Here is a 25,457-nt window from a genome sequence, read left to right on the forward strand (position 1 = left end):
TGGTGCATTTGAAAGCTCATACCTGGAACAATCTCCAGATTAAACCCAGGCAGAAGACCATCGGCCAAACCTGTCTGACCTGGAGAGACAGAGAGACAGACGGAGAGAGAGAGAGAGAGAGAGAGAGAGAGACATAGAGAGGTGAAGCAGAGTGACAGCTGATGGAGCAGAGGAAGATGCATCATGTGCTGTAGACGGAGAAGCGTTCATGCAGAGAGAGAGAGAGATCTGCAGGAGTGTGTCTGAGCAGAACCTGTTTAAAACATGAACGATTGTGCTGTAAAAGATTCATGCAGACACTCATTTTTCCCATTTCTACAGTCAGTGTGATCCCCTGGTCTGTAGATGTGTCTCGGGGCTCTCCTGTTGAGAAACCAGCATAGGTATGGTATGTTTTGAGCTGGTTTTAGCTGGTCATGTGCTGGTCCTACGCAACTGGCTCCGGATCAGGACCAGTTAAAACCAGCTCTAACCAGCAGCCATGCTTCAAAACATCCCTAACCTGCATATGCTGGTTTCTCAACAGGGTCGTGTCTTGTGCTTTCAGATGTTTTCTAGTCCAGCAGATGAAAACAGGGCACCTGAATCACTTGATAAAGTTGTATTATCTTCTCAAAGATAAACATGAATATCTCAACTGTCTGTAAGAACTATAAGAATAGTGAAGCTGGGCTTAACACCACTAACTAAACAACTGATCACTGCGGTCAGGAAAACAAAAGCACCATGTTTTCTAACATCCAAACACAGACTTCTAGATGCTCATATGAAGGAATCAAATCAGTTCTGTTCAAAACAGATCAGTTCTTTCATTTATCTGCTCAGTGCTTCAGACAGGAGGAGCTTCATCGACGAGGTGTTTGTATGAACGACCGCATGGAGAGAGTCGGTACAATCATCGAAGTCAAAGGCTTCCTCATGTTTGATCTTCGTGAAAGAGGCAAAGAACAGTCACTGACACTGAACATACAGTAAGCCACGGCTGGACAAAGAATTCTTGTTCTCAGGAGAAGTTGAGTTTTGGTTTAGTTGTAACATGTGACTTCATTTTCTTCACCCTGGTAAAACTATTAATCCTTTAAAAATCCAAATTCCTTTCCTTCAGCTACCGGACTTGAAAAACATCTCTTGTGACATTCCTCTCGACCTGTGGAGCACAGCTTGTTTGATCTGCACTGTGCCTTCACTGAACTCCTGATGTTCGACTGTACTCTGAACACACAAACAGGAAACAGCTCCAAGGCTTAAAGCACATTCCTTCTGGAATTCTGTCTGCTTTCGGGATCTGAGCCCCCTGACTCTAACTGCATGGAAAACCCAAAATATCATCATTTGTGTTCCACAGAAGAAAGAAAACCCTACAGGTCTCATGCAGGTCATTCATCAGGACTGATATCTCACTGGTTTTAGATGTTCTTCAGTTGTGAGGTGTTGAGGATATGTATTATTCTGACAATTAAGCACAACTAAACTCCTTAATGTCTAAAAAATATGTTTTTACTGCATCACAAGCAGGATATCAATTACATGGTTTAGCATGTAAGAACTATAAAATTACCATTTTCCGGTAATGACAATGATTGTTTTCTTCAAATGACTGTAACGAGAGAGCTGGAATATAGAGTGTGTGATGGCCATGAATAACATCAACATCAGTCATCTCTTACTGTTGCCTTTCTTCACTGACGTCTCTCAGCTCACTTCTCAAAGAGTTCAGGCTCCATTACGTCAGAAAAGATTCGGTCTATAGGCAAATTACAGGGACAAACTCCTGCCCTCGAAATGAAGGCTCCATGACTCAAGCCCTGGCGTGTCCTTTCTTTATCTGACTCCTGTATGCATTCAGATTCACACAATGAGTCTTTACCTCACACTGCACAGCTGGACACAGAAAGCCTCACTGTTACCATGGCAGCACATCCAGCACTAGATCATCGTGCTCTTTGTGTGGTCAGCTGGCACACACACACACACACACACACACACACACACACATCTGGTCAGCTATCCTTGTGGGGACTATCCATAGGCGTAATGGTTTTTATTCTGTACAAACTGTATATTCTATGCATCTGCTCCAAAAAGAGAAAATCCCACACAGAGAAGTGAACAGAAAGAACACAACCGGCATAAATCATGACTGCATTTCAGTTCTTCAGACGGTCAGTCAGACCTTTTCAAGTCGCTCTATATTTCACACTGTGTGCAGGTCACTCTCATTCCCAGAACACAACAGAGCAGTTTGAGGGAAGTTCATAGACTCCAGAGACACTTTAGATATCAAAACCATTTCAGATTCTTACTAATACTGCTGATCCCTAACTGCAGATGCACACGAATGCAACAAGTAAACATTACAGAATTTACATTTTATATTTAACCACCAGCAGTTAATGAAAAGAAAACAAAGCCTGATCATATCAAGCCTGACAGGGTTAATTTTAACTGGTTTAGGGAGAAAATCCCAGTATCCGGTCACTCATTTCCTGTTGTGAGTGTGTGTTTCCTGTGAGTGTGTGTGCTCACCCAACACCAGCAGCTCCACATGTGCTTCATTCTGTCCCTCCAAATCATCTGAAATCACCACTTTACAGTAGTAAACACCACTGTCACCCCACTGCAGCTCACCGATGCGCAGGTCTGCCTCTGACAGACGGAGACAGAGAGACAGAGACAGAGACAGACAGAGACAGATAGACAGAGACAGACAGACAGAGAGACAGACAGAGACAGAGAGACAGACAGAGACAGAGAGACAAAGACAGACAGAGAGACAGACAGATAGACAGAGACAGACAGAGACAGAGAGACAGACAGAGACAGAGAGACAGAGACAGACAGAGACAGAGAGACAGAGACAGACAGACAGACAGAGAGACAGACAGAGACAGAGAGACAGAGACAGACAGAGAGACAGACAGACAGAGAGACAGACAGAGACAGAGAGACAGAGACAGACAGAGAGACAGACAGACAGAGAGACAGACAGAGACAGAGAGACAGATAGAGTCAGACAGACAGAGAGACAGAGAGACAGACAGAGACAGAGAGACAGAGAAACAGACAGAGAGACAGACAGAGACAGAGAGACAGAGAGACAGAGAGACAGAGACAGACCGAGAGACAGACAGAGACAGAGAGACAGACAGAGAGACAGACAGAGACAGAGACAGACAGAGAGACAGACAGAGACAGAGAGACAGACAGAGACAGAGAGACAGATAGAGTCAGACAGAGACAGAGAGACAGAGAGAGAGACAGACAGATTGGTCAACCAAGAGTTAACAGAGACAAACATTTTACATGTTCACAAAAGACAGTTTTAAATAAAATAACTTATCTTTACTGTTAAAATATCATCCTAAACATGTAAAAATTATAAACTAGAACAACTCTCTTTAAATAAAAGACAAAAATGTACAGTGATGATGATTAACGAGAAGCTCATCCCACAACTACAATAATGATGTGGACACTTTCAGATCAAACACACTTTTAATGTGTATAAATTGTACTGTGTCAGAGGAAGGAGGGATATGATTGTCCCTGTGGTCGCTGGAGTGAGTAAACAGACTAATTCAGAAACAGGAAGCTGTCGGTACAATGAGCAGCACTTCCTGTGAGGAGGTACACACACAGCAGAGCCACATCAGATCAGATCCAGACATCATTATCTCATACTTGGTTTGGTTATGTTTCTACAGCTGTCTGTGTGTGTAATGCTGCCCTATCTGAGGAATTACATTCATCTGCATGTTAATATCAGCTTTCGCTCAAACAGCAGAGCATGACGCGAGCAACAGCAAAGTCATGGGTGTGAATTTAGTAATAAACACCACATTTGTTTTGTGCCAGTAAGCATTTGCTTTAAGCATTTGCATAAAGTGTCTTATGCTTGTTGGTGGGTGGAGAATGAATTCACAGTAACATCATTCATGTCAGTTAAACACAAGACAACGGATGAAGACTGAAAAGTGGAGAGATCCCTCGAGCCTCCAACTTCAGCCTGACGTTCCCATGATGCCTCAGACAAACACTTAAAGAGTTAGACTCTAAATCAGTTGTGAGAATCACTCTGTGTGTGTGTGTGTGTGTGTGTGTACACGCATGTGTGTGTATCTGAGTGTGTGTGACTCCTGGGAGAAGCACAAAAATCTCTCCCTCTGTTGTAATCAGTAAATGTGAAGCAGTATTTCAGCTCTGAATGAATGAAAGAATGCTGGGTAAATGTGTTGCCATGTTATAAATCGTGAGCTCCTGTCTCGCGCTTCTATTCAAACTCTAAAGCTTCCTTCAATTCTGTACTCTACAAAACAGTACTTACACCAGTGTGTTTGCACTTCTGATTCTATCTGTGAATCTTTTCTCATGAATAGATCTAAAAACACTTCACATCTGACCTACATTTTACTTTCACTCTCAACAACATTCAACATGTTATATTTGATGTTTTCTGAAGTCATATGATGCTTTGTGTGAGGAACAGACTCAAATTGTATTTTTTTATTTTACAATTTCAGTTTCATGTTTGAGAAGACACAAGGGGAGCATCTGATGTTGAATCGACTGATCTCTGATCTGTTCCTCGTGTGAATCATGACTCCAGTTCTTTTATGATGTTTCATGTAGCTTCACAGAGCTCAGCAGACCCCGTCCTTATAAACATCTCCGGTCCACATAAGACAAAACTCAAGCAGGTTTGGATCAGCATGACCTAGAGTAAACTAGGGCTGAATCAATTGGTCAACACTGCTGACAAATATTTTTGTTGTCGAGTAGTCGTTTGATCTCATATAACATAATATATAAGCCTGCAGTATTCGGTTTGTAATTCTTCTGGGATGCAATTCAAGAGAAGAAGACCGCGCTTCAGAGCAAAATCAGCTGAACCTGAAGCTGCTGAGTGGTGTTTGCATGAATATTTAAATATATGCAGCATGCTTTCCCCTCAATATATAAATAAACACAGCAAAAGTGACAGTGGAGTGAAAGCAGCAGTTAAGAAAGCATCTAATTTAGGGTTGAATATCATTTGAATTTGATCTATTCCGATTCTGTTTATCAATTACATATTATTGATCTTATTGATTCCCAGTTTCGATTACAATGTGGAAAAAAAACATTTAGATATCAAACACATTTATTCTGTCTCTCTTTTTGCAAAACATTTAATTACTGCTGAATATCATGAATAAAAATCAGCCGTCTACATAAAAATTAGACTCAATTAAAGGGTTAGTTCATGCCAACATGAAAATTCTAACCCTTTAATAGATTCTAGTTTTTATGTAGACAACTGATTTTTGTTCATGATATTCAGCACCCTTTAAGAGCTGTTTGTGTGCAAAATAGAGCCCAATGATTCTGGATACATAATTTTTTTTTCTTTCAAATGGAGGTGGTAGTTCCCACGCAATTCTGAAGAAAATTATTAGACAAGTAAACAGAATCTTATGGAATTTATGAAGGGAATGATTCAATGATTCACTCAAGATTTAATTGTTTCATTATTGGACGAATAAGTGTTTTTGAAGAAATCTTTTGAATTAATGATTCAAAGACAAATACATTTTTAACAGCCCCTTTTCGCCACCTAAAAAAGTGCACACAGGAATTAATAGGCAACCTGCAGTTTTAATTTTACAACAAGTATCTGATTCCTGACCCTAAGTATCAGATTCTGGAACTGGAATTGATTTTTGATTCCCAACCCTACTTTGATTACAGCGATGATGATGTTTGTACGAGCTCTGCATTTGGGTATTCCAGTGAAGTCCAGTCACGTCACATTTATTTATAAAGTACTGATTTTCAAAACACGAGACATTTTTATATCTTTATTTTGTTTCTTATCAATATGACTTACAAAAGGAGATATTAGGCAGAATGATGTGTTGTTTAGTTTCTTTTTCCTACAGCTGATTAAATGGTAAATAAAATTTTCCCTGTCTGTCATCTCATATTGTGTGCCAAATATATTTATTTGTATTAATTAATTGTAATAACATAACATGATTTTCAAAAGCTTAAGTGATTATCTCTATATATTTGTTAGAATACATATAACTTAATATTTGAACTAACTGCAAAAGCTGAAAAATTGACAGTTAGCTGATTAATCGCCCTTATAATCGTTAGATTAATCGATCAGCTGCGACTCACTGTTGATGATGGAAATATCCCGGTCCTTGTAGTGTTCAGCGAGGGTGATGGACGAGCCCTGTCCAGAAGCCACGATGCGCACCGTCCGGCCGCTGTCCCCGCAGTCCAGATGAACGGAGGAGCCAAGCTCGGAGCCGTGGACCGCCAGCGTGTCGGGGAAGCGGAAGGCATCACGGCTTCGATCGCGGCAGTAAGACTTGTACCACCACTGGATGACTGGAGTCTGAGTGGAGACGCTGGTGTAATGACACGGCAGAACCACCGACTGGAAGAGCATTGCAAAGCGTCGCTCGTCACGGACTGAGACCTGCACGGCCTCATACACTGACACCGCTGAGACCAGACCAGACCGGACCGGACCGGAGAGAGAGAAACACAAGACCGTGTGTTTGACAGATCATGAGTGGAAAAACACAAAATCTGTTAATAAAGCTGCTCTAACACAATCTTCATTGTAAAAAGTGCTATAAATAATGGTGACTTTATGTTGTGTGTCCAGACAGCGGTCCCCACTACAAGGGTGAACAAATTAAAATACTAAATTATGTGTATCTGTAAATCTAAAAAGGTTTCTTTGAGAATTAGGGTTAGATTATCTCAGCAATAATTGTTAAAATATTGTCTGAGACAATGTTTTGTATTGTATGACAGTGTCTGAGAAGCTATGAGCCTGGATACTCTTCTGTACACATTTGAGATTAGCCTAAACATGTGCTGTAATAAATAAATAAATGTTGAGATAGTTTTCTCAATTAACAATGGAAACAGTGTTCACTATCGGTATTCAGTATGTCACGACTCAACAAGTGGATTTAGTCACCAACAGTTGTTAGACTTTAGTTAGTTCACATGAAATGCTGTTCTCAAAATGTAATTCTGAAGGAAACAGAAGACTCTGTGAGAATAAAGGTCCTGCACACTGAGTCTGAAATTCGAAATAGGTAAAAAATAACTGTGACCTCACATTGTGTCGATCATGCTTACACACTGCCTCCACAAGTTTTGTCCATCATAAAAATATTTTGATCAGGATCCATTTTCTGCGTTTTTGCGTCCATACCAAGCATTTTGATAGGAAAGGTGAATATGAAAAAAAAACAAAATTCATTCTCGGTGCAAGGACCTTAAATGTTGCTTCATCAGTTAATTACAGAGAATACATGTGTTCAAATGAACTCATTCTTATGCCACATCATAGCTTTTGCACGGTTGTAAACAATTAATAAAGCTGCTTTAAAAAAAAAAAAACTACAGTATAATTTTTGATATATGACTTTAGGTAGACAGTGTTATTCCTGCTTCCTGCTGGCCTTGCTACTGTTTGTGATCATAGCTCTGTGTGGCTTTGTTTTTTTTTGTTTTTCTTTATCTTACTATTACTCTGTTGTTTAAAGCGATAAAATATAACTTTATTCCCACCATATATTTTATATTATCTATCAATCTAATCTGATTAAATTGATCGTTCACTTTTATTTTAAATCCGTGAGTGCAGTGCACCTGCATTGCGTTAGCACTCGTTAGCATGTCATTAGCGTTTCCATTCGTGTCTATCGCTTTTTTCTTTTCTCCTCTGCTCTCTCTCGCTACTCTCTCGCTGCGTTTTTTCACAAGTTCATCAAACAACCGCAGTAAGAATATTTCATCAAGCACGGTGAGTAATGGCTTCGCCTGCTATCGTTATTTGCACCTCTTGCCACATGTACAGTTTATCTATCTCTGTCGCTGATGAGGGATTCACATGTGATAAATGCAGGGAAATAGTTAGGCTGACAGAGAAGATTTCAGAATTAGAGACACGTATCCAAACTTTAATTGAGGACAGTAAGAATGTTAGGGCACTAGATTGGGCATCTACTGAGAAACCTGATGAAAGTGCTCTAGTTATTGGCGATTCTATTGTACGGAACGTGAATATAGAGACACCAGCCACCATAGTCAAATGTTTACCAGGAGCCAGAGCGCCTGACATCTTTGCAAATTTAAAAGTGCTGGCTAATGCTTAACGTACGGCACTGATGATGTTCGACTTCGCCAGTCGGAGATCACTAAAAATAACTTTAAAGAGGTGTGTGAACTTGCAAGCACGATGTCAGACACTGTAATATGCTCTGGTCCCCTCCCTGCTTACCGTGGTGACGAGATGCATAGCAGATTGTCATCACTCAATGGCTGGATGTCTAAGTGGTGCCCACAGAATAACATAGGTTTCATAGACAATTGGTCAAGCTTTTAGGGCAGACCTGACCTGTTGAAAAGAAATGGTTTTCATCCACCCCTGAAGTGATCACCCCCCACCTCTATATCGAGTTATACTTAGGTGCAAGAGTGCAGAAATTTGTTTTATATGCTATTTAGGTTAGGGTTAGAGTTAGATTTCAGTCGATTCCAGTCATTTCCATGTTGGTAATGTGAAACATGCAATGGGATCAGCATTCATAGACCTGCATTCTATTTGGATTAGACAACACGTCTCAGGACCTACTCTGTCAAAATCATACACTAGTTTAATGATGTCACATGGAATTGATGTTGATGACATCTCAGAACATTATTTAGTCTTGTGCAAACTTCATGTAACAAGGAATATAATTTACAGTTTTAGCTATAAGTATGGTAGAACAATTACTTCTACCACAAAAGACTGCTTTGTTACTAATCTTACTGACTTATCCCAATTCCTTAGCATATCCAAAACATAATCTATGGACTCTCTCTTTTCTAGCATTTAAATAAAGTTTCTCCTTTACACTTAAGGAAGGTTAAGGAAAACAGTTTGACACCATGGTATAATGAGCATACTCGCACCCTAAAGAGAGCAGCACGGAAAATGGAGCGCAGCTGGAGGAAAACAAAACTAGAGGTATTTCATATTGCTTGGCGGGAAAGTAACCTATCCTACAGAAAAGCATTAAAAACTTCTGGATCTGATTACTTTTCTTCTCTTTTAGAAGAAAACAAATATATTTATTCAATACAGTGGCTAAATTAACAAAAAATAAAGCATCAAAAAGTGTTGACATTTCCCAACACCACAGCAGTAATGACTTTATGAACTAGTTTACTTCTAAAATCGATACTATTAGAGATAAAATTGCAATCATTCAGCCGTCAGCTACAGTATCACATCAGACAGTGCACTATAGACCCCCTGAGGAACAGTTCCACTCATTCTCTACTATAGGAGAGGAAGAATTGTATAAACTTGTTAAATCATCTAAACCAACAACATGTATGTTAGACCCTATACCATCTAAACTCCTAAAAGTGGTGCTTCCAGAAGTCATAGATCCTCTTCTGACTATTATTAATTCCTCATTGCCAAAAACTTCAAAGTGGCTGTTATTAAGCCTCTCATCAAAAAACCACAACTTGACCCCAAAGAACTAGTTAATTAACCAATCTCGAATCTCCCTTTTCTGTCCAAGATACTAGAAAAGGTGGTATCCTCACAATTATATTCCTTCTTACAGAAAAATGGTATATGTGAGGATTTCCAGTCAGGATTTAGACTGTATCATAGTACTGAGACTGAGGCAGTATGGAGTACCTCAAGGCTCAGTATTAGGGCCACTACTCTTCACGCTTTATATGTTACCCTTGGGAGATATCATCAGGAAACATGGTGTTAGCTTTCACTGTTATGCTGATGATACTCAGCTCTATATTTACTCGCAGCCCGGTTAAACACACCAATTTGAAAAACTAATGGAATGCATAGTCGATATAAAAAATTGGATGACGAGTAATTTCTTACTGCTAAATTCAGAAAAAACAGAGGTGTTAATTATATGATCTAAAAACTCTGCTTGTAATAACCTAGAACACTGTCTAAGACTTGATGGTTGCTCTGTCAATTCTTCGTCATCAGTTAGGAAGCTAGGTGTGCTATTTTCTTGCAATCTTTCCTTAGAAAGCCACGTTTCTAGCATTTGTAAAACTGCATTTTTCCATCTCAAAAATATATCTTAATTACGGCCTATGCTCTCAATGTCAAATGCAGAAATGTTAATCCATGCATTTATGACTTCAAGGTTAGATAAGTGTAATGCTTTATTGGGTGGTTGTTCTGCACGCTTAGTAAACAAACTACAGCTAGTCCAAAATGCAGCAGCAAGAGTTCTTACTAGAACCAGGAAGTATGACCATATTAGCCCGGTCCTGTCCACACTGCACTGGCTCCCTATCAAACATCGTATAGATTTTAAAATATCGCTTATTAATTATAAAGCCCTGAATGGTTTAGCACCTCAGTATTTGAATGAGCTCCTTTTACATTATACTCTACGTCTGCTACGTTCTCAAAACTCAGCCAATTTGATAATACCTAGAATATCAAAATCAACTGCGGGTGGCAGATCCTTTTCCTATTTGGCGCCTAAACTCTGGAATAACCTACCTAACATTGTTCGGGAGGCAGACACACTCTTGCATTTTAAATCTAGATTAAAGACCCATCTCTTTAACCTGGCTTACACATAACATACTAATATGCCTTTAATATCCAAATCCGTTAAAAGGATTTTTAGGCTGCATTAATTAGGTAAACCGGAAACACTTCACATAACACCGTACTTTCTACATCATTAGAAGAATGGCATCTACGCTAATATTAGTCTGTTTCTCTCTTGTTCCGAGGTCACACCAGATCCAGTCTGTGTCCAGATCAGAGGGTCACTGCAGTCGCCCGGATCCAGTACGTATCCAGACCAGATGGTGGATCAGCACCTAGAAAGGACCTCTACATCCCTGAAAGACAGCGGAGACCAGGACAACTAGAGCCCAGATACAGATCCCCTGTAAAGACCTTGTCTCAGAGGAGCACCAGGACAAGACCACAGGAAACAGATGATTCTTCTGCACAATCTGACTTTGCTGCAGTCTGGAATTGAACTACTGGTTTCGTCTGGTCAGAGGAGAACTGACCCCCAACTGAGCCTGGTTTCTCCCAAGGTTTTTTTCTCCATTCTGTCACCGATGGAGTTTCGGTTCCTTGCCGCTGTCGCCTCTGGCTTGCTTAGTTGGGGTCACTTCATCTAGCGATATCATTGACTTGATTGCAAATAAATGCACAGACACTATTTAAACTGAACAGAGATGACATCACTGAATTCAATGATGAACTGCCTTTAACTATCATTCTGCATTATTGAGACACTGTTTTCCTAATGAATGTTGTTCAGTTGCTTTGACGCAATGTATTTTGTTTTAAGAGCTATATAAATAAAGGTGACTTGACTAGACTATTTGTGGTCCCAGTGCTATCAGTCATCAGCTGTGAAGCGCTGAGTCAAAGCCTGTAGTGTAAAGCAGCAGCAGCGCAGGATCCTCCTGAGAGAATGAATGATCAGGCAGTGAACTGTACCAGAACATGTTTATTAGTGAAGACGAGTCATATTTATATGAGACAGATTCATGCAGTTAGAGGAGGGGAGAAGACCCAATCCCCCTCAACACACACACACACACACACACATGTTTGTTTGTTTTTTTGTGTAAAGTGTGTTCATCCCATAGGTGTAATGGTTTTTATTCTGTAGAAACTGTATATTCTATGTCCCTTCACCAACCCTACACCTAACCCTAACCCTCACAGGAAACTCTGTGCATTTTTACTTTCTCAAAAAAACTCATTCTGTATGATTTATAAGTGTTTTGAAAAATGGGGACATGGGTTATGTCCTCATAAGTCACCCTCTCCTTGTAAAACCTGTGTCATACCCATGTCATTATACAGAGTTGTGTCCTGATATGTCACAAAAACTTTCCCACTATCTCTCTCTCACACACACACACACACACACACACACAGTCACACACACACACACACACACACAGACAGACAGACAGATAGACAGACAGACACACACACACACACACAGTCACACACACACACAGACAGACAGACAGCAGGGAGTGTTCACTAATGAGGGAGCAGATCGTGTGTTTGATAGGAAAGTTCTTCAGACGACTTTCACTTCAGATGCTTTTAAATCTCTAGAACTGTAGTGAATCAAATAAAACTACTGTGGAAATGTGTAGATTATATTTGTGAATAAACAGAAAACAATTATGTTTTTGTATTCCTATCTACCTATCTGTCAGGTACAGGCAGAGACAGGAACACAATCTCTTACAGTAAAACAATACAGAGCTGTACAGTGTAGATGGCGAGGGTTAGGAAGCTCCAGAGTCCTGATTATAGAGGCTTTAGCTTATTCATCAAGGCACATCATTACACAGTCACTAGTTCAGCTCAGAATCACAGTGAGGTGGATCTGCTCCGTAAGCAGTTTTACACCGTTACTATGGTGACCAGACAAGTGCTGTAACTGTTCCAACTACTGAAGACCATCGTTACTGTGTAACAGCTCCAGACTCCTGTAAACACCTCGACAAGAACGTGAATCACATGAAGTGTGCTGATAAAGATCACACGCCACAATTACTGTACACACAGCTGAACGCAGACTTACTGTTCTTCATTACTCGTTATAAAAAGAATCCCGACACCAGACAGAGCTGCTAGTTTGTGGAATGCCGTGATTAACAGTGAAAAGCAAGAAAACGTCTAAAACTCTGGGAAAGAGACGCACCTGTGAAGCCCAAGAGCGAGATCCAGCATCGGAGGAGAGACAGCGCTCTACACCGCTCTGTCCTGAGAGCCATCGAGGAATCTAGCTCTGCCTGCTGCGTGTTTGTCTAAACTTCGTGTTTGCGCTGCTTCTCGAGAGTCTGCGCGCGCGCCCCCCTGCGCGTTCACGCGTTACCGACAACATGTGTGACCCTTGAGCACAAAACCAGTCATAAGCGTCTTTTTTTCCCCCCTTTTTTTTAAATCATCTGAAAGCTGAATAAATAATATTTCATTGCTACATGGTTACAAATTAAAATGGAGTTTTTATATATTCACGGTAGGAAATGTACTTAATATCTTCATGGACCATAATGATTTATGTCAAAAAAGAGAGAAACTATGTATGTCTATTGCTACAAATAAACCTGTGCTACTGAAGACTGCTTCTGTGCTGCAGGGAGCAGTTTCAGCAACATTATTATACGCATTCATCATGTCTTTATTCAATAACCCTGTTCTGATGAATAATAATAGCATGAATAATAAATCTCTGCGAGAGAACTTTATTTAATGCTTTAGTTTCCGCGTACGACTTTTACAAACAGCAAACAGCCTAAATGTTTAGTCTAAGTATCAGTTCAAGTAAGTTTGGAGTTAGATATTGGATTAATAATGAATTCGCCCTCTAGTGTTTCTATCAGGTGTAGCGAAAATTAACCATGGTTTTACCACAAATAAAGCCAAAAAACATAACTTTATAACATTTGCATAAAATATCATTTTAGAATTTAAGAATATAATTCATAATCAATGGGTCAGTTAATGAATCAGTCAATCAATAAGAATGTTTAGAAGCGGCTCAGTCACAAATACATGCCGTTACAGTTTGTGTTACAGTGTTTAAGGGAAGTCGTGGCCTAATGGTTAGAGGGTTGGACTCCCAATCGAAGGGTTGTGAGTTCTAGTCCCGGGTCGGCAGGAATTGTGGGTGGGGGGAGTGCATGTACAGTTCTCTCTCCACCTTCAATACCACGACTGAGGAGCCCTTGAGCAAGGCATCGAACCCCCAACTGCTCCCCGGGCGCCGCAGCATAAATGATGAACACTGCTCACAGTGTGTGTGTGTGTGTGTGTGTGTGTGTGTGTGTGTGTTCACTGCTCGGATGGGTTAAATGCAGAGCACAAATTCTGAGTATGGGTCAGCATACTTGGCTTTCGTTACAGTGTGTGTGACAACAAGACTGCTCTCTTACATCGCTTAAGAACATGAACATACTACAAATAAAAAACTATGGTTAGTGTAGCAAAACCATGCTTAATCTGTGGTTATGGTTTAACTTTAGTGAGTATGGTTTCCTGTTGTTCAAACAGTAGATCACTGTGTTTGCAACACTAGGGTGTGGGTTTGATTCCCAGTGAATAAATTAACCTGAAGTTTGGATGAAAGTGCCAATGATGAGAATTGAAATCTATACGTAAAACAATGATAAAAAGTATTGTTTACATTTTGAGGTGTAAAAAAAAAAACCCTGTTCCCTTAAAAAGCAGGTTCCCATTGCTGTAACTTACCCATGATGTGTGACTGAATGCAAATATTCAGTCATTTAGTCAAGGTTTTTGTCAATACATGCACTTTCTAAAAATACTCACACACTGAGAAATAATAACTGGAGTAAAAACATGCTTTTAATGATTGCCATAAAATGTACAAAAAATTACATGAGAAAAAAATATCAGAACATAAAAGAATGTAGAAATCAAAATCATAACATGAATAAAATAAAATAAAAACAGCGTGATCTTCTCTAGGTTGATCAATACATTTCTGACATACACAGGTGAATACGTTTTCTTTGACATGATACAACTTTAATGGTAAAGAATATTTATATTTAATTACATCTTTGCTGAAAACGGCCAGCTGCAAAACTCAGAGATTGACGTCATCAAGAGGAACAGGACCACTTTTCATAACCATGAATCATAATGAAGAGAGTAGTCTTTGGACAATAGATGACCGGTGTTGAGCGGTAAATGAGTTATAGTTAGGACACTAACCACCGCAGTTCAGCTTCACTCGGTCACAGTTTAAAACAGAAGCCTGAATGTTAATCAGCTGAATCAGGAACCTCAGTGAAACTCATTTATCCACCAACATAATATGTTGAATATTTTATTCTGAAAAAAAAAAAAAAAAAAAAAAAAATGAACCGGACAAAAATAAACTGAAATCTAGATTCAGATTAGTTATTCCTATAAATGCAGTTAAGAAGTTTAGTAAAATGCCACAAGAAACGTCAACAAAAATATGAAAAATAAAGTAAATATGAGGTTCTTTTGAAGCCTTTCACAATACTAATCAACAAGAGTCAAATCAAAGTACACCAACCCCATCATCCCTTACACACCCTTATCAGAGTAGTTCACATGAACAAATAAACACATAAGAGACTAAATGGCCCACACTGAAGTGTGTCAGTGGAAGATTTAGTAAAGCGCTTCTAGGCTATGTTCACACTTGGAGTCTTTCTTTACATTTTACACAGGTTTTCAAAAAAGGTCTGAGCACTTTTTAATACGCCTCTGCTGGTGTCTTTCTCTGCAGCTCAGAGCGTCTTCTCAAGTCGAAAAAAAGTGAAATATTCTTTGAAAAAAAAAAAAAAAAAAAAAAAAAAAAAGGTCTTTTTGACAGCTGACCAATGACAAGAGAGCAGTGAGTCATTTCCATAATAATAAAAAAATAAATGAACAAGAAATGTAGAAGATAGCCGCAGATAGTTTGTAATAGAGTTGGAGCACAAGCAGTTGTTCGTTATGAGCAGGGCTTGAACTGACATGAGTAAAAGTGTCATTATATATATATATATAGAGAAAACACGGACGATTTCATCAGCGATTGTGGAGAGAATAGCGACTTACGTCCAGATGTCAGTAAAATGACACTTTTCATTGTGTATTTTGCTTAAAAGCAAGAGCGTTTTATAATGGACTGATAATGCGGTGGTCAGAGGTTTAGTGATTCTGAATGGATCCAAAAAGGCAGTTGATTATTGATTGATTTTGGCACTATACATTGTGTATAATTCCAAAGCACTTATTTGTTTAATATAAATGGATTAAATAAATGGGGGTAAGTAACAGCACTTATTTTTTTCCACTTCAAGCACTAGATAGGAGCACAAAACTCTAGTGTAAAACATTCTGCAGACTGTCCATCATCCAACCGAAGCTCCTGAACTAAATAGTTGTGAGCACCATACGGTTTCCTTCCCCGAATAATGTTGCGCACCCACAAACGAACCAACATTCTCCTCCAACAAACTTCAAAAGCCAACGCAAGAGCCTATGTTTTTCTCAGCAGTTCTGCAGCACACAGCACTAGGCTTGTGTTGTTATCAGTGAAAGACGCCCTCGGCTGCTATTCGTAACCAATACACAACCAGCTTTTTATTTTATTAAAAAGTGCTAATCAACTTTTTCTTGTCAAAAAAGACGCCAAGTATGAACATGCCCTTATTCTGTCAAATCTCATTTTCAGCATATGAGGTACTGAAATACGATTGTTAAAGTGGATTAGTTGTCCATTTTCTCTAGTTTCGGTATATTTCTGAGGATCGACTCCGCATCAGCTGAACTCAGTACTTCGGGTCTTTGGGTTTATTCGGTGGAACACTGGGCGGTCTGTCGCGACTGTCGTAGCGGTCGGAGTAACGGTCGCTGTCGTAGCGGTCATCATAGCGGTCTCTCCGATCATCATTACGCTCTCTGCGGTCGTCGTAGCGGTCGCCACGGGCATCATAGCGGTCTCTGCGATCATCGTAGCGTTCTCTGCCGTCGTTGTAGCGGTCGCGGCGGTCGTCTCTGTCATACTTCTCGGAGCGGTCACTGCGATCGTCTCGTCTGTCGGTGTATTGATCCTTTCGATCGGTGTAGTCACTGCGGCGATCGTAGCTCCTCTCGCTGCGGTCATCAGGTGGATCGCGTCGGTCTGCACTTTTCAGTCGACGCTCTTCCTCGTACTTCACGTGTTCGTCGCGGTCGTCCTCTTTTCCTTCATAGTCATCATCTGTCTCTCCTCCTTCAGGCTTCCTGTGAACACAGAGGAATAAAGCTGAGCGGACGCCCACAGCGAGCGACGGATGTGTGAGATGTGTTTCTCATGTACCCATTGCGAATTCCTCAGCCTTTTCCCTCCGGCGACGGCAGTAGCAGCAGCAGCAGATGATGATTCCCACAACAAGAGCCACGCCCACAACACCCCCGATGATCACCCCCGTGGAGGCGAGGTTCATGGACGCTACAGGAGAAGAGACGGAGGAGTTCGTCATGACCAGTGCTGGGCAGTAAATAATTACTAGTGATAATATTACTTTGAGAGGTAAACAGTAGTGTAAGTAATTATTACTAATAAGATTTCAGGGTTAAGGCATTCTTATTACTGTGTAATTCTATATTTAAGTACTATGTAATATTAATTAACTACATGTACTAACTATATTGTTAGGGTTAGGATTAGTTCATCTTAGAGTTACTTGCATGTAATTATCCATAATTCATTATTATCACAATAGTAAATACATGTAATATGTAACAAGGAAACCTTTAACCTAAGTGTAAAAATAATATTACAGTTGTATTCCATAAAACAGCTCGTTAGATACTTTGATGCCTCAAACCCTACTGATCTGAAGTCCAACAATCCAATCCAGTTCTCACGACTCATGGACACATGGAGTCACCAGTGCAGCAGGCAAGATTGGAATATGTGAAAGCTGACATTCAGTGGATAGGAATATTTCCATTACATTACAAAAAAATAACATTTTCGAACAAACTTATATTTCTTCTGATAAAACAAATTATAGCTACAATTAGCTTCAAGCTAGCTAGACAGAAATAGTAACATTTCAGAATAATCTTTTTTTGGTAAGATGCACAATTACAACTTATGTTGGTCATGCAGGAAAAGTAATGTGACTAGTAGTCTAACTAATTACTGATGCCAGAAAGTAATATTACTTTTGAAAGGAGTAACTAGTAATGGAGCAATAAATAATTTTTTTGGGGTAACAAACCCATAGACAGTAAAAGAAATGGACACAGCGACGCCATTGGAACTCAATTGAGACAAGTGAAGCCCATTTTTAGGGTTTTTTAGCACTTCCGTTTCTGACGCGCAGACTCAAACGAAGCTTGATGACGTCAGGAACCTGTCTGACAGATGTAAATCTTCTAGTAGCTGTGCGTGCAAACTGCCATCGTTAATCTTGCAGAGACGGCGAGCTTGAGCGGGGAGTTCTTTGTCGTGAGTGAGCAGGAATAAGTATTCTGATTAATTATTTTGTATAGTATTTTAAAATGTAATGCCAGGACGCCATATTAAGTTAATTGCCTGCGAGCTTCTCCTCCTGTCTGTACGGTAATGCGACAGAGTCGAATGGCTATGACGCAATCGTTAGCCTATTTTTTACAAAAACTGTTTATACGGGGCCATAATGTAACATAGAAGGTAATGTATCCCTTTATACATTGTCGTGTATCTTTAGAAATAAATAATGGACAAACAGAGTCTTTAAACACCTCAGATGTAAAGTTATTCGCTGTCAAAGTGACGCCTAAATGAATGGGAGTCAATGGGAATGCTAACGCAAGTGAAGTTCTGCTAAAAGATGGCAGCCCCCAGCCGACTTCAACTTCCGGTCGAGTTCCTTGCCCCCTGAACAAACCCAACACTGGTCATGACTACAGACTAGCACAGATCAGTTTCTTACGTGGATCGACGCGCAGGGTCACATTACACATTGCAGATTTGATTTCGTTGGTGGACGTGCAGATGTAGTAGCCAGACGTGTCCATGGAAATATTTAAAAGTGACAAAACCCCGCTTTCTGAGGAGAGAGACACACACACACACACACACACACACACACACACACTCATCAGTGATGCAGGAGAAGAGGCTTTCAGCATGTATTCGAGCAGCGTCACACACACGTACGCTCAGTTGCCTTGAGCGGCAGCGGTCGAGGGACGTTATTGACACTGTAGCTTTGCCATTTGTAGACTGGTGTCGGCATTCCCTCCTCGGAGAGACATCTCAGTTCGATGTTCTCGAAGTATTCTGTCTTCCCAACAATATCGCATTTGGGTTGTGATGGAGCCACTGGTACAACAAGAACACACACGTCATTGTAGCACACACCTCTGTGACCCGTGCTGGCAAAATGAGTGTGAACGACACGCAAAAATGCAGATTTTAGTCAGGTTGAGGTTGTCACAAAAAATGTTAGTTCACCCAAAATGTTAAATAGCACATGATTTACTCACCCTAATGGCATCCTAGGTGTATATGACTTTCAGACGAGTTATATAAAAAGTTATCCTGGCTCTTCCAAGCTTCATAATGTCTATTATTTTTCAGTAGTCCAAAAGAAGTCCTATAAAGTGCATCCATCCATAATAAGGTGGCTCCGGGGGGTGAATGAAAGCCTCCTGTAGTGAACTCATGAATTTATTTATTTTTTTTTAAAGAAAAATATCCATATTTAAAACAGATTTTAACAGGTATCTCTATTGTGCCCAAGACTGTCATAGTCATTTTGGTGGATGTTGTAGGACATCGGCGTAATGTAAGCTCTAGTGAGAATTTTTCTCGCGAGAACAAACGTTTGTTTACAGGAGCAAAGGAAGCAAAGTTTCCTTACTTCAGCAGAGGTAAAACCAGTTTCCTCTCAGCTTATGATGAAATCCTCTAATATTTTTCTTTACAAATCCTAATTTTGTTACTTTTAATTCATGACAAGGGTTTTGTTTTGCGCTCTCCTCTACGATTCCGCATTCGCCACTTCTCTTCACTCCTCGTCCTCCTCCGCTGGAAAGGTGTTCTTTGGTGAACGCATGCATGACAGTTAGCGGAAGCTAGAGATTAGTGATTAAGGTTTTAAATATGGATATTATTCTTACAAAAACATTGATTTGCTACAGGAGGACTTAATACACGCCCGGAGCCATGTGAGGTAATTTTTCTTATGGATGGATGTTCTTTTTTGGACTGTTAAATAGAAACACCCATCCACTGCCATTATAAAGCTTGGAAGACCCAGGATGTTTTATATAACTTGGATTGTATCGGTCTGAAAGGAGAAAGTCATGTGCACCTAGGATGCCTGGAGTGTGAATAAATCATGGGCTTATTTTCATTTTGGGAAACTATCCCTTCAAGTGCACATTTGGGGAAAAACATTTAAAGTAACATTATATGAGATTTACAGTAGGTCTTAATATAGACAGGCCATCTGTCGCATTGATATTAGTCTAAGAAAAGAAGATCACTCTCTGCTCTTGATTAAACTGCTTTTGTTGTTTTAATAATCAGTTTATTTGAAATGAACAAATAAACTGATGTATTCTTTGGGTTCTTGTTTTGTTATTATTATTATTTTTTTTGACTCATTTTGTCAGCACAGGTCACATTTATTAATCTGCACTGGACTTGAGTGTTGATTACTGAAGAGATCTGAGCGCTGATCCTCCACACAGATGATGACACATACAGTACAATCATTCTCGGTTCAGAAGCATCTCTCTGAAGGGTGAGTGGATGGTGGTGTCTCTTACCCAGGACCATGAGATTGGCCTTGTCAGACAAACGGCCTTCCTCATCTTCCGGATCCTGAACTTTGCATTCATAGTCCCGTGTGTCTGTGTTGGTGACGCTCAGGAGTTCCAGGTTGGCTGTTCCTTTCACCAGATCCACCACTAGGTTTGCCCGGCCTTTATATTTTTTGTATATCGTAATTTTATTCCCGCCAGAGAAGTAACCAGCGACGTTAATCTGGATAAAAACCATACAATCAGTCACAAAACATTAAACACAGCTCCATCCCTGCTGTAAAAAAACAACAATAGAAACAATCACAGAATTTGTAATGGTTTCACTGGTTATATTGGGAATAGTAATGGTTTTAATGGAAACTGTAATGGGCCTGTTGGAATCCACTGGTAATTGGTTTCCTTCTGTTAAAATAGAATATGTCCCAAAACACACAACAGGAAACTATTTTTTAGTTGTTTTAATGGTTAAAAGTTGATGGTTTGTAATGTTTGTAATGGCGTCTGTAGTGGAAACTATAACAATTTCTGTGATGCTTTTTATTGTGTGATTCGGCAGGCAGTGGCAGAGGCAAGATGTTTGTATAATGTTGGTCACACTCAGTCTGGGGTGACACAGAAATATTCATTATTTCTAGTGATCGACCCATATTGATTTTTTATTAACGATACCAATTATTTGCATGTTTATTTGCCCAAAAACCAAAATGCAGAACTGATATTTATTTGCTGCAATAAAGTAAATAAATTACGGAGTGAAGAAAAAAAAACTTACTTCACTTTGGTTTATCCTCTTTTCAGTCATTTGTTTTTGAAGTGTTGAAAATTTGTTTTTCATGTAAAATTTAATCTTTACATTACAACAACAAAATATTATTTATAAAAAGCATCAACAGCAACAACACTAATATCAAAAATAAGCCAAATAAATTTACAAATGTCTCATTTTTTCAAATGGAGAAAATAAAAGGGGACATGAATCATATCAACTTCATTTTAAGCTACCATTTTATTAGGTTTATAAGCCGTATAATACCTACAGAGTCAATAATTCACTGGATAATGTTAATTCACAGAATAATATTCTCTGGAATACTGGAAAATAACAAAACATCATATTTAATTGCATTTCTAAAATGGAATTAAATTCAGAGCTTTTTTCCAACATGCGCTCATAGGCACAGTTACGTTTTTATTGGGACAGGACTTGGATTATTTAACATGACTTGGTGAGATGGTCTCTGTTTCTTAAAGCCAATCTGCATAAACTACAAATCGGGCATTCATGTAATGCATCTAATTTGTGCATAACTAGCTGTTATGTTAAATTAAGTTTACTAACTACAGCAAATCAAGTACATGCACGTGCTGCAATGGCAATCCTACACGCAACTCTCAAAACACACACAAGATGAATCCAATATTACAAAACCAATATCCGCCTATGGTAAAATGCTTAAATATCGAGAAAAATATCAGTAAGTCTATAGATCGGTCGATCTCTAATTATTTCAATATAAAATGTGTTGACTAATGTACTGGACTGTTTTAGTGCATGAAACAAAACTGAATACAATTAATTTATACTTAACTGTAATTGAGATATTTGTGAATTAGCTTAAGTAATGCTGACTGAATATAACAATGTGTTTTATTCCCCACCTCCAGGCATTTTAATAAAGGGTCTCACTAATACAATTATTGTAATAGAAGCCTCTGGCTTGCTTAGTTGGGGTCACTTCATCTAGAGTGATATCATTGATTGATTGCAAATAAATGCACAGACAATATTTAAACTGAGCAGAGATGACATCACTGAATTCAATGATGAACTGCCTTTAACTATCATTCTGCATTATTGACACACTGTTTTCCAAATGAATGTTGTTCAGTTGCTTTGACGCAATGTATTTTGTTTAAAGCGCTATATAAATAAAGGTGACTTGACTATAGCTTTATTTCTCAGACAGCTTGGCTCTGATTCTCAAAAAAACCCAAAAGCTTGTACTCCATATTCCCTCTGATGAGAGATGCAGATAGTGATAAGAACTGGTTCATAAAAAAAAATAAAATAAAAAAAAAGGCCGGAAGTCTACAGCATATTAATGCCAGAATATATTTTATGCACTTAAATGGTTTCATTTTTTGTTTGCAAAAAAAAAAAAAGAAAAAGAAAATATAAGTGCAGTGTTCATATTCTCTTGTGCATTAAATTATATATAAATAAACACCATCAGCTTGTGCCTAATATTGTGATCTCGAAACAATATTTTAGTACATACATTTGAGAGACATTCTTTGATGTGTTGCTATAGATTGACAAAGGCCTACACTCATCGCCTTTTTGGTGATTTCATGGCTAAAATGACGACAGAACTGCATTGTATGTTCACAGTTTCTTGTTAGATTTATTTATGATGAAGAGATAAAGAGTGTGAGTGTGAGCACGGTAAAAGCAGAGGAAAGTGTGTTTTACTGACATGAAGCCTAACAACATCTCATCAGACCGTAGTTCACTGTTGTTCTACTGAAGCTCGTTTGACTGGCGCTGAGGCCAAGCTGAAGTAAAGAAGTCATTAAGAGATGATACAGTGGATACGCGCCTTGAATTTCTTGGTTTTTAGTGGATGTCAGCAGGGATATATGTGCCAGCACCAGTGGTGTTAGTTAGGGATTCTCCTGTACTGAATGATTACCGTGATGAATGTGTCTGTTTTATTACCTCTGGATCATCCTTGTTGTCCGGATCTGCCGTCCATGATATGGATGTGATGGTTGTACTCGGTGTGAAAACACAGGGAATCACTGCTTTATCGCCCCTCGCAACCTTATATACTTGATTTGGGATGTTTACAGTCATGCCTGAAGTCATTTGAACCCCTGAAACACAAAACATTTGAATATAAAGCACTTTATGAACTATAGTTTGCATTTAACACTGCATCGTCTGACATTTTTTAAATGTTTTATAAATGGGTCTCTTCTGCTCACCAACGGTGCATTTATTTGATCAAAGAAAAACAGGAATATTGTGAAATATACTGATAAAATTTAAAAAATCCGTGATAGATAATTTTTAGGATAATAGTATTATTTGATGAATTGAAAAAGCAATCAGAAATGTTTCTTGAGCAGTAAATCATCATATTTTCATGATTTCTGAAGATCATGTGACACTGAAGACTTGGAGGAATGATGCTAAAAATACACCTGTGCATCACAGAAATAAATTACACTTTAACACAGATTCACACAGAGAACAGATAGCTTAAATTATAATATTTCACAGTTTTATAGTATTTTTGATCAAATAAATGCAGTCTTTCAGAAATCTTCTTTTAAAATTGTAACTTTAACCTGTACTCTTACCATCAGAAAACATGCACAGATTTGTAAACAATAATGACGAAAATGTCTATGAATTGCATATATTTTTCTGCTCAAATGTTTTGAGTTAATGGAGTTCTGGGAGCGAGATTAGTGATCTGTGTTTGGGGCGTTGGCTCGGAGCCGTCGCTGTGACACGGCCTACAGCCAAAACTACAGGATTACCATCCCATAACTGAGACTCAGGTGGAAAACTACTGTCTGTGACGTTAGTGTGTAAGAAATATTTCATTCATTCTAAACTTTTCTTTTTCTACTCTGTTCAGAAGTGTATGAAGTGACCCAGAGAACTCAGAAAGTGCTTCCTGGTAATTGTGTGTTTGTCGTTCTGCTGGTTCTGAATCTGAGGAGTGGCTCACACACTGATGAGGAACACACACACATTCACATTCACACAGATTAAAGCTTACTTACCAGCAAAGAGCAGACAGATGCCAAATATTCCCAGTGTTCCTGCCATCTCTGTGAGCGTCCAGCAGCGTCTCAGGTATGAAGGGAACTGAAGGTGTTGAAGACACTGAAACTCACTCTCTGAGCAAATGAGATCCAGGAAATGAAGAGCAACGCCCCGCTCAGGTCGAGTCTCGTCTTGCCCTGTTGCTCTCCTGTCTCGCAGTTTCTCGTTTGAGAAACCACAAAGAGATCAGAGTAAGATGAGTCTGTGTTCTACTTATGAGGAGCAAAACCCAGATCAATCAAGGGTTGTCTGAATCAAGTGGAAGCAGTGTCACGGTTGATTGGGAACTCTTGGAAACTCGTTTCTTACCATTTTATTCAGTTATAGACTGACAAACACACACTGATTTGCATCAGATCCAGAGAAACTGGTTTGACGAGTAATATGATGAGGGAGTGACAACAGTCAACACACAAACACACACGTTTCATTCTGTGCATTGTGGGGTTTTTCGATAGACTTTATTACTTTTATTCTGATCAAACGATATTTTCTATCCCCCAACCCTAAACCTAACCCTTACAGAAAACCTGTTTGCATTCTTACACTTTCAGAGAAACACCATTTACTATTTTTAATAATTTTTGTCCCTTTGTCCCCAGAACAGCAAGGTACAACATTTCCAGTTTTTCAATGCTTGTGGGGACGTTTGGTCTCTCTCTCTCACACACACACACACTCATTCACAGGAACACAAACACAAACCCTACAGACTCTCAACCACAATGGTTTCATCTAGTGATTATCAGTGATGTCACAATCTTTTGAATTATGTGACCAATCACCACTGAGCAGCTGATTTGCATCATTCATGTGCAGTGGTGTCCTCTGCTGGATAATTAAATGATTGTTCCATCTGAGACATGCTGAAGATCAGAAATCACATTTACACACATGTCAATTTCTCACCTTGAGTTATTAGCAAAAAGCAAGTTAATCTGCTACTTCAAGCTTTTGATTCAGCAATGAACAAATGTTTGCAGTGAAACAATATTGCAATCACTTAGAAACAAAGTACTTTGAATTATTAAAAGGGTCAAGAGACTAATTAAAGCAAACCAAAGGCTGTGGCTGTAGTCAGTTGTAGTTCTTGTGTTTCACTTTTCTTCAATGATGTTGATTATTAACAGCAGATGTTCATCACTAATGTTCTATCATAATTTAATTAATCACTTAATTATCTCATTAACTTTAACTCTTCGAGGGCTTGGGATTTAATTTGAGACTTGCTTTCTTTGTTCTTCTCTGGTGAAGCTGTTGAGT

General features: G+C 39.1%; 2 protein-coding genes across 6 annotated transcripts in view; both read right to left on the minus strand.

Moving 5' to 3' along the window:
• Positions 1-12,976, minus strand: part of LOC113044708 (immunoglobulin-like domain-containing receptor 2) — a 21,373-nt gene extending 8,397 nt beyond the window's left edge. Inside the window, exons 1-4 of one of the 5 annotated variants that reach the window (XM_026204890.1) lie at positions 12,759-12,976; positions 6,163-6,495; positions 2,527-2,646; positions 23-79 (exon numbers count right to left, since the gene is read on the minus strand). In XM_026204890.1, coding sequence (XP_026060675.1) covers positions 23-79; positions 2,527-2,646; positions 6,163-6,495; positions 12,759-12,831 — 583 coding nt within the window. In that variant the 5' untranslated portion in view covers positions 12,832-12,976. The remainder of the gene's footprint in view (positions 1-22; positions 80-2,526; positions 2,647-6,162; positions 6,496-12,758) is intronic. The other 4 variants (XM_026204888.1, XM_026204893.1, XM_026204889.1 and 1 more) reach the window with 4 other exon arrangements.
• Positions 12,977-14,405: 1,429 nt separating this feature from the next.
• Positions 14,406-25,457, minus strand: part of LOC113044735 (cell surface A33 antigen-like) — a 37,970-nt gene continuing 26,918 nt past the window's right edge. Inside the window, exons 4-8 of the mRNA XM_026204913.1 lie at positions 20,357-20,573; positions 18,738-18,902; positions 18,511-18,627; positions 16,905-17,036; positions 14,406-16,829 (exon numbers count right to left, since the gene is read on the minus strand). Of these exons, the coding sequence (XP_026060698.1) occupies positions 16,375-16,829; positions 16,905-17,036; positions 18,511-18,627; positions 18,738-18,902; positions 20,357-20,573 (1,086 nt within the window). The 3' untranslated portion in view covers positions 14,406-16,374. The remainder of the gene's footprint in view (positions 16,830-16,904; positions 17,037-18,510; positions 18,628-18,737; positions 18,903-20,356; positions 20,574-25,457) is intronic.

This window comes from Carassius auratus, chromosome 26 (genome assembly GCF_003368295.1).
Source record: "Carassius auratus strain Wakin chromosome 26, ASM336829v1, whole genome shotgun sequence".
In the NCBI taxonomy this organism is placed as follows: Eukaryota; Metazoa; Chordata; class Actinopteri; order Cypriniformes; family Cyprinidae; genus Carassius; species Carassius auratus.